This window comes from Mustela nigripes, chromosome 6, assembly GCF_022355385.1.
Source record: "Mustela nigripes isolate SB6536 chromosome 6, MUSNIG.SB6536, whole genome shotgun sequence".
Classification (NCBI taxonomy): Eukaryota; Metazoa; Chordata; class Mammalia; order Carnivora; family Mustelidae; genus Mustela; species Mustela nigripes.
The window spans coordinates 69090553-69101272 of record NC_081562.1 but is presented as its reverse complement, the minus strand read 5'-3'; the positions used below and the strand labels follow the sequence as shown (position 1 = coordinate 69101272).

The window sequence follows — 10720 nt, the reverse complement described above, 5'->3', positions numbered from 1 at the left end:
CACCCAGGCGTCCCACATCATGGTTTTTTAATACAAGAATTAAAATTGTTTTTGAGGAAACAACATGCATACACAGTTTAAACAATCAAAGGATAGAAGTCAAAGCTTAAATGGCAAACATGCTGTGCAGTTATAAAGCCTAGGAGAGAACAGAAAGAGTAGATTCCAACGAGTATACACCAATTCCAGAATTGCCATAGAGGAATGTGTTTTAGGCTTGGCGTTGAAAAATAACCCTTGAGTACATGGAAAGGAGGGTATTGTCAAGTGGCAACACAAAGGTTATGATCATGACTGATTAGTAAAGGATTCTGCTGGTAGGAGCTTCATTGGCTGGAGCTGTCTTCTTGACGTAAATTGTGTCCTCTTGAAGCCAGATTGTGAGGATTTTTGAGTGTCCTCTTTTAAATACCAGTCTTTCCAAATACCCCTTCCAATTATAGTTCTTCTAAAATTTCTCTTCCTTTTGTTCATTTTCTATGAGGGGATTTTTAAAGAAAGATCTATGAATGGAAATCTTAAGGTCCTAAAAATCATCACTTTGAAACTAGCTATTTGTAGCTGTTCAAAGTACTGTAACTCTTTGCCTAGGCAAAATTTTGGACTTCTTTCCACAGGGCATATGTAGTACTCATTAGATGAGAACCAGAACAGTACTCAAACAGGAACTGTAAGCAACTTCACCATCACCATCATATGTGACATATTATTATAAATGAAAAGCAATATGGTTAGGAGTCCAGCCTCTGGAGTGGGACAGCCTGGGATCAAATCTGGCTCCAGCACTTATCTGGGGTGATTTTGGGTGTGTCTTATTTTCTCTTTACCTGGAAATGGAGATAATAGTAATGTCTACTTCATAGGGTTGTTTTGAGAATGAAATGAGTTGATACATATAAAGAATATAGTACCATGCCTGGCACATGGCACATACTTTGCGTGTGTTGGCTGTGGTTATTTTCAGGAAATTTGAGTGCCAATTAAACACATGGGAAGTTGTTTAAACCAATTGTTTAAAGACCTCTTCATTCCTCCACAGCTGATTTAGGACTAAATAGCATTGCTAGATTATTGTCAGGACAGTGCTAACTTAAAGAAAAACAACATGTCTACTTCTGCCTGCACTTTAGCCACTTCACCGGCATGATTGGAGGAAGATCAACAATGACCGCTGTGAGGAAGGTCACGGACAAGCGGCATAACCCAGTGGAAAGCATCTGTAGAAAAATCAGAGCCATCCAAAAGAGAGAAGACCTTTCAGATCCAGTTCGACAGATTCTCAAATACCAGTCGAGCAGTCTTGATAGTCCGCAGATTAACACAGAGAAAGATATTGAAGAGGTTCTAGAGAATATGGCGACCACTCCTATTCCGTCGCCCAACACTTACTTCTCAAGTACCTCGAGAGATGATGCCCTCATTACAGCTCCTCAAATAAGGTCTCCAAGAACCCCATCCTTTTCTCATCTCCACCCTCCTGAGAATGCCACATATCCTGTTCCTCTCACCAGTTCTGAACACCTCTCAAGGCCAAGATCTGAGAGCTGTCAGAATTCTACATCCTGGGCATCACAGACCAGGAAGAGGGAGCACTTCTCTACCAAGGATTTGAATAAGCATTGTGAAAATCATTTTAATGCCTTAACACTTGACTTTGATTCAACCTCTGATAAAAACTCTGAATGTCTTACTCCTCAGGAATCAATAGTGAAAAAATTATCTCTAAATGAAGCTGGTAAATATTAATCTTTTAATGTTCTTCCAATAAAGCAATAAGCATATCACTTCCTGAATACCCAAGTTAAAAAAAAAAAACAAACCCAATCCACATGATTAAAATTTGGATGAGAGCATCCATCTTTCCCTTTTTAAGTATGCTTCTTTCTCTCTTTCAAAAATTTTATTTTTTGGGATGCCTGGGTGGCTCAGTATGCCTGGGTGGCTCAGTAGGTTAAGCGGCTGCCTTCGACTCAGTCATGATCCCTGTGTCCTGGGATCGAGTCCCACATCGGGCTCCCTGCTGTGCAGGGAGCCCACTTCTCCCTCTGCTTCTCTGCCTGCTATCTCTGACAAATAAATAAAAATAAAATACTTAAAAAAAACCTCTGAGAAGTACATTAAAATTTTTTTTATTTTTTAAAATTATTTTTAAAAATTTTAATAGATGTTTAGTTGACCTGTTAATTTCAGGTGTACAATATAATGATTCAACAGTTATATACTTTATTAAGTGCTCACCATGGTAAATGTAGTTAATGTCTGTCACCATGCAAAGTTATTACAATATTATTGACTATATTCCCTATGTTGTATTTTTCATCCTCAAGACTTACTTATTTTATAACTGAAAGTTTGTACCTCTTAATCCACTTCACCTATCCTGTCACCTACCTCCCCTCTGGCAATCATCAATTTGTTCTCTATACTTTTTTAGTCTAATTTCTTGTTTTATTTTGTTTCTTAGATTCCACACATAAAGTATATGTTGTTTTTGTCTGATTTATTTCACTTAGCATAATGCCCTCTAGGTCTATCCATGTTATCCTGAATGGCAAAATTTTATTCTTTTTTATGGCTGAGTAATATTCCACTGGGTAAATATGTCAATTCTCCTTTATTCATCTATCAGTAGACATTTAGATCAGTTTACTATCCCACCAATAGTTTATAAGGGCTCCGTTTTTCCATATCCTTATCAACAGTTGTTATTCTTTACTTTTCAATACTGACTGGTGTGAGGTGATATTTCATGGTGGTTCTGATTTATGTATCCCTGATGGTTAGTGATGTCAGGCATCTTTTCATGTGTCTGTTGACCATCAGTATGTCTTTGGGGAAAATGTCTATTCAGTTCATCTCCCAATTTTTCGATTGGGTTATTGGGTTTTTTAGAGTTGAGTTGTTTGTTATTTATATATTTCAGATATTATCTTCCTACTGGATATATCATTTACAAATATCTTATCCTATTCAGTTCATTGCCTCTTCATTTTATTGATAGTTTTCTAAGCTGTGCAAAAGCTTTTTAGTTTGATACGGTCCCAATACTTTTTTCCCTTTGTTTCCATATCCTGAGGAGAATGATTCCAGAAAAATATTGCTAAGGTCAATTTCCAAGAGTTTACTGCCCATGTTTTCTTTCAGGAGTTTTATGGTTTTAGCCTTTACGTTTTGATATTTAATCCATTTTAAGTTTATTTTTGTGTATGATATAAGGAGCTCGCCTAGTTCCATTCTTTTCCATGTAGTTGTCCAATTCCCCCAGTATTATTTACTGAATAGACTATATCTTTATTATACATTCATGTCTCCTTTGTCATAGACTAATTGACAATGTAAGTATGGGTTTATTTCTGGGCTTTCTATTTTTCTAGTGATTTATGTGTCTGTTTTTGTGCCAGTACCATACTGTTTTGATTACTACAGCTTTGTAATAGAACTTGAAATCTGAGATTGTGATGTCTTCAGTTTTGTTCTTCTTTTTCAAGATAACATTGGCTACTATTTGAGATCTTTTGTGGTTCCATATCATATAAATTTTAGTATTTGTTCTAGTTCTTTGAAAAAAATACTTCTCAAAAATTTTAGGTAGGTAACCTATAGTGCAGTATTGTTTCTGGAGTAGAATTCAGTGATCCTCACTTACAACACCCAGTGCTCATTGTCACGGGTGCCCTCCTTAATACTCATCACCTATCTAGCTCACCACCTACACACCTTCCCCCATCAACCCTCAGTTTGTTCCCTATAGCTAAGAATCTCTTATGGCTTATTTCCCTCTCTCCTTATTTTTTCTCCTTCCCATATCATCATCTGTTTTCTTTCTTAAATTCCGCCTATGAGTGAGAGCATACGGTATTTGTCTTTCTCTGTCTGGCTTACTTCACTTAGCATAATATACTCTAGCTCCATCTATGTTGTTGCAAATGGCAAGAGCTCATTCTTTTTGATGGCTGAATAATATTTCATTGTATATAAATATACCACATGTTCTTTATCCATTCAATAGTTGATGGACAATTGGGCTCTTTCTGTAGTTTGACTGTTATTGATATGCTGCCATAAACATCAGGATGCATGCATCCTTTCGAATCTGTATTTTTGTATCCCTAGTAATGCAATTCCTGGGTCGTAGAGTAGTTCTATTTTTAACAATTTGAGGAACCTCCATTCTGTTTTCCAGAGTGGCTGCAGCAGTTGACATAACCACTAACAGCGCAAGAGGTTCCCCTATCTCTGCATCTTCAACACACCTGTTGTTTCTTGTGTTGTCAATTTTAGCTATCCTTACAAATAGTAGTACCTTGATAGAGGTCACTCTAAGTTTATAGATTGCATTGAATATTATGAATATTTGAACAATATTAACTCTTAAAATCCATAAGGATGGTATATCTTTCCCTTTTTTGGTATTGTTTTTAATTTCTTTCCTCAATATCTTATAGTTTTCAGACTACAGGTATGCCACCTCTTTAATTTTATTCCTAGGGAAATTATTCTTTTTGATACATTTGTAAATTGGATTATTTTCTTAATTTCTGTTATTTTGTTATTGGTGTGTAGAAATGCAACAGATTTCTGTATATTGATTTTGTATCCTGCATTCCTGAATTCATTTATTCTTCTAAGAGTTTTTGCTGTAGTCTGTAGGGTTTTCTATATACAGTGTGACGTCCTCTAGAAATAGTGACAGTTTTAATTTTTCCTTACCAATCTGGCTGACTTTTATTTCTTATCTGATGACTGTGGCTAGGACTTCCAGTTCTATATTGAATACAAATGATGAGAGTGGACACCCTTGTCTTGTACCTAATCTTAGAGCAAAAGTTTTCAGTTTTTCACCATTGCCTGTGATGTTAGCTTTGGGTTTTTCAAGAAGGCCTTCATTATATCGAGATATGCTCCCTCTAAACCTACTTTGTTGAGACTTTTTTTTTTTTAAATCCTGAATAATGTTGTACTTTGTCAAATGCTTTTCCTGCATCTATTAAGATAATCATATGGTTTTAATCCTTAATTTTGTTAATGTGGTGTATCACATGGATTGATTGATTGATTGATGTGTATAGAATCATCCTTGCATCAATGAGCTAAATCCTACTTGATTATGTGAATGATCCTTTAATGATCCTATTGAGATCAACTTGGTAATATCTTGTTGAGGATTTTTGTATTTATGTTCATCAGAAATATTAGTCTATGGTTTCCTTTTTTGTAGTGTCTGTCTGACTTTGGTGTTCGGGTAATGCTATCCTCATAGCATGAACTGGAAGCTTTTCTTTCTCTTATATTTTTTGGAATAGTTTGAGAAGAATAGGTATTAACTCTTTAAATGTTTGATAGAATTCAACCATGAAGCTATCTGCTCCTGGACTTCTGTTTGTTGGGAGTTTTTTATTACTGCTTCAATTTCATTACTAGTAAGTGGTCTGTTCAGATTTTCTGTTTCTTCCTGATTCAGTTTTGGGAGATTGTGTGTTTCTAGGAATTTATCTGTTTGTTTGTTTTTTTAATTTTTATTTTCTTTATCTAATTTGTTGGTATACAACATCTTGTAGTCTTTTATAATCCTTTGTATTTCTGTGATATCAGTTGTAACTTCTGTTTCATTTCTGATCTGAGTCTTGGCTTTTTTTTTTTTTTTTTTTTTAAATAAGTCTGGCTAAAAGCTTATCAGTTTTGCTTATTTTTTCAAAGAACCCAGCTCTTAGTTTCATTGATCTTTTCTATTTTTTTTTCCAGTTTCTATTTCATTTATTTTTCTGTTGCTCTACTTCTATTTCCTTTCTTCGGCCATCTTTGGACTTACCTTTTTTTGCCTCTAATTCTGTTAGGTGTAAAGTTAGATTATTTTGTTTTTAAATATTTTATTTATTTATTTGACAGAGATCATGAGTAATCAGAGAGGCAGGCACAGAGAGAGGAGAAAGCAGGCTCCCTGCAGAGCAGAGAGCCCGATGCGGGGCTGGATCTCAGGACCCTGGGATCATGTTCTGAGCTGAAGGCAGAGGCTTTAACCCACTGAGCCACCCAGGTGCCCCTAAAGTTAGATTGTTTATTCGATATTTTTCTTGTTTCTTGAAGTAAGCCCATCTTGCTATAAACTTCTTTCTCAAAACTGTTTTTGCTAAGTCTCAAAGCTTTTGAACAAAGATTTTGTGTTTTCCAATTTCATTTTTCTCCAAGTATTCCTTGATTTCTCCTTTGACTTCCTCAAGTTGTATACTAAGTTGACCCTTAAGTTGTATACTAGTATACTGTTTAGCCTCCAAGTGTTTTGTGTTTTTTCTTCTTATAATTGATTTATAGTTTCATAGTACTATGGTTGAAAAAGATGTTTGGTATGATGTACAGTCTTAAATTTACTAGTACTTATTTTGCGGCCTAATGACATCTATTTTGGAAAATATTCTTTTTTTTTTTTTAAAGATTTTATTTATTTATTTGACAGACAGAGATCACAAGCAGGCAGAGAGGCAGGCAGAGAGAGAGGAGGAAGCAGGCTCCCCACTGAGCAGAGAACCTGATGTGGGCCTCGATCCCAGGACCCTGGGATCATGACCTGATCCAAAGCCAGAGGCTTTAACCCACTGAGCCACCCAGGTGCCCCTATTTTGGAAAATATTCTATGTGCACTTGAATGCATATTTTGTTTTTGAATGGATTATTCTGAATCTGTTAAGTCCATCTGATAATATGTGTTATTTAAAGCCACTGTTTCCTTATTAATTTTCTGTCTGGATGATCTTTCTATCGATGTGTGCTAAAGTCTCCTACTGTTATTGTATTACTGTCCCATTTCTTTCTTCATGTTTGTTAATAATTGCTTTTTGTATTTAGGTGCCCTGTGTTGGGTGTATAGATATTTACAATTGTTATATCCTCTTGTTAAATTGATCCCTTTATCATTATATAAATGGCCTTGATTATTTTTTGTTTCAATCTTTTTTTTTTTTTAAAGATTTTATTTATTTGACAGACAGAGATCAGAAGTAGGCAGAGAGGCAGGCAGAGAAAGAGGAGTGAGCAGGCCCCCTGCTGAGCAGAAAGCCTGATGTGGGCTCGATCCCAGGACCCTGGGATTATGACCTGAGTCAAAGGCATTCAATCTGTTTTAAAGTGTATTTTGTCTAAGTATTGCTACCCCAGGTTTTTTTTTTTTTTTTTTCCTATTTGCATGAAATCTCTATTTCTACCCTTTCACTTTCAGTCTTTATCATTTTAGTTTAGGGTGTCTTGTAGACAGCATATAGATGAGTCTTGTTTTTTATCTATTCAGTCACCCTATGTCTTCTGATTGGAGCATTTAATCTGTTTACTTTTAAAGTAATTATTGATAGGTATGTACTTATTGCCATTGTGTTTATCATTTTCTGATGGTTTTTGTAGTTATTCTCTGTTCCTTTCCCCTTAGTCATCTTTCACAGGGAAGAGAATTTCTTTAGTGTGCTTGGATTTCTTTCTCTTTATTTTTGTATATCTATTATAGGTTTTTGGTTTGTGGTTACCATGAGGTTCATATATAACCTCTATGTATATAGTTGTCTGTTAAGTTGATGGTCACTGAAGTTCAAACACAATCTAAAAGAACCACAGTTTTACTCCCCTCCCTCCCACATTTTATATATATGATGTCATATTTTACATCTCATTATATTGGGTATTTCTTCACTAAATTTTTTAGGTACTTTTACCACTTTTCTTTTTTACCACTTTTCTTTTTTAACCTTTCTACTAGCTTTATAAATGATCTAATATCTTCACTCTATATTTGCTTTTACCAGTGAAATTTTTCCTTCTATAATTTATATCTAGTTATGACTTTTTCTTTTTCCATTTGAAGTCCCTTTAACATTTCTTTTAAGGATAGGCTTAGTAGTGAGGAACTCCTTTAACTTTTGTTTGTCTGGAAACTCTCAATCCTGAATGATAACCTTGCCATGTAGAGTATTCTTGGCTGTATTTTTAACCCCTTTCAGCACTTTGATTATATGGTGCCATTCTCTTTTGGCCTGCAATGTTTCTGCTGAAAAATCAGCTGATAGCCCCATAGGTTTTCCCTTGTACTTGTTAGATCTTCTCTTGCAGCTTTTCAGATTTTCTCTTTATCTCTAATTTTTGCTATTTTAATTATTATGTGTCTTGTCAGTCTTCTTGGGCTTCTTGTTTGGGGCTCTCTGTGCTTCCTGAATGTGGATGTCTGTGTCCGTCCTTAGGAGAGGGAAATGTCCAACTATTATTTTCTCTAATATGTTTTCTGCCCCCTTCTCTCTTCTCCTTCTGGGATCCCTATAATGTGTATGTTGTTATGCTTGCTGTTTTCTAAGAACTTCCATAACCTGTCCTCGCTTTTTGAAGTTCTTTTTTCTGTTCAGCTTAGTTGCTTTTCACTACCTTGTCTTCCAGATCACTGATCTATTCTTTTGCATCATCAAATCTGCTGTTGATTCCTTCTAGTGTATTTTTATATCTGTTATTATATTCTTAAGCTCTAACTAGTTATTTTTTATATTTTCTATCTCTTTGTTGAAGTTCTCACTGAATTCATCAAGTCTGGTGAGCATCTAATGACTGTTACTTTGAACTGTTTATCAGGTAGATTGGTTATTTCAATTCATTTAGCTCTTTTTTCTGGGGGTTTGTCTGCTTTCATATGGTTCATATTCCTCTGTCCCTTCATTTTGCCTCACTCTATTCATTACTATGTATTAGGTCAGCTATCTTCTAGTCTTGAAAGTAGGGGTCTTATGTAGAACATGTCCTGTGAGGCCCAGTAGCAATCCCACTGCTAGTCCGCAAAGTGTTCCAGAGGCGCCTCTTGTGTGGGCTATGTGTGCATTCCTCTTGTGACTGGGTCATGACTGCTGCTGGTCCTCTGGTGGGAAGGGCCAGCCCTTAGCCCAGCTGTCTGCGAATTATGGCTTCAGGGCTTGCTCCCAGCCCAGCTGAATGGATGGCCTGGCTGCAGCTGCTGCACATGTGCTTGTGGGCACAGTTATCCTCAGGCTGGCTGTCTGTGGTGTCCAACTTTGACTGCTGCAGGTGCATTGATGAGCATTTTTTGCCTGTGGTACAACTGACTGAGAGGCCTAGCTACAGTCACTGTAGGAATGCTGGTGGGTGTGTTTAGCTCCTGGTGCAGCTGAATGGGGTCTTCGTTGCAGCTATTGAGGTTGCACTAGTGGATTGGGCTAGCTTCTGGGAGGGTTGAGTGGTAGGCCTAGCTATAATTGCTGTCACTATGCTGGTAGATGGAGCTATCTCCCCCACTCTTGGGGCCAGAAGTACCACTGAAGGGGCTCTAGTCCTGCTTGGTATGATAGGGCAGTAGTTGCTCTGAAGAGACACAGGTTCCAAGGGAGGCTGCCCTGCCCACCTCCAATATGGTGGGTCCAGAGCTGATTTGGGGAGGCACCTGCTGGGGCAGTTCTGCAGGAGAATACCTGCATAGGGTAAGTGGAGCTAGCAAGGTAGATGGAGAGTGTCAGAACTGGTATCTCCAAGTGTCAGACTAGCTAAGCTGAAAGGATGCACCTCATCCCAGAGAAAGCTCCTGTAGGTCCCTGACCCATTGACACATGTCCTAAAATTAGTACTCTTTCATGTATATCCCAAACACTTTTCAAACTGATGAGCCTTGGGCCAACTGATGCAGTGCACTGGCCCTTTAAGAGCAGAGATTTGGTTTCCTGTAGCCCTCTATGATCGTCAGAATTAAGTTTTGATGATTTTCAAAGCCAGATGATAGGGGCTTGCTTTTACCATATGGGTTCCCACACCAAAGGTTTGGTTGTCGACTGTGTCTCTCCTCTCTTCCCCCTCTTAATGTGACCTTCTCTTTATGCTTTTAGGTATGGGAGATCTCTGCCAGTATCAGGTCATTAACAATAATGTAAATAGATGATTAATGCATATTTTGTATGTTATATGTATCATATACTGTAGTCTTTCAATAAAATAGCCTAGAGAAAAAAATGTTATTAAGGATATCACAAGAAAGAGACATTTATGGTATTGTACCACATCTATTTTTAAAAAACATTTAGAAGTTGACTCATGCAGTTCAAACCCATGTTGTTTAAGGGTCAACTGTAATTGTTGCCTTGGTGAGTCTGTAGGAGGAAGCGAGCTCAGGATCCTACTCTGCCACCTTCTAGCAAGACTCACCCTTTTTTTTTTTTTTCCTTAAAAGAAAGTCTTACATGTGTCATGTATTTTCTATGCCTTTAGTTAAAAATCTGATAGAAATTCCAGGCTGTATTTATAATCATAATCATTGATATTTCTTTACAGATCTGAAAACAGACTTTTTCTCTAGGACAAATTAAAACATCACAATGGAAATACATAGATGTAAGGGAGTTAAAATTCATATGGTTCCCAGATGGCTTCCTAAAGACTACCATTTTAACTGTGTGTGTGTATGTGTGTGTGTGTGTTTGCATGCGCGTGTGCACGTGCGTAGGTGTAAAACCTGTAAGAAAGTGTAGGCTTTATTGTAGAGCCAATAAGGTAGGCCAGGAGAGAATGTATTTTGCAGACCAATTTATTTTTATTTTTATTTTTTTTATTTTTTATAAACATATATTTTTATCCCCAGGAGTACAGGTCTGTGAATCACCAGGTTTACACACTTCACAGCACTCACCAAAACACATACCCTCCCCAATGTACATAATACCACCCCCTTCTCCCAAACCCCCTCCCCCCAGCAACCCTC

The 10720-nt window shown here is 36.9% G+C and overlaps 1 protein-coding gene across 1 annotated transcript in view; it reads left to right on the top strand.

Annotated features, from left to right (window-relative positions):
- The first annotated feature begins 1164 nt into the window (after window positions 1–1164).
- IRAG2 (inositol 1,4,5-triphosphate receptor associated 2) overlaps window positions 1165–10720 on the top strand; it is a 122043-nt gene continuing 112487 nt past the window's right edge. The window contains 2 exon segments of the mRNA XM_059404490.1: window positions 1165–1735; window positions 8928–9120. Coding sequence (XP_059260473.1) covers window positions 1165–1735; window positions 8928–9120 — 764 coding nt within the window.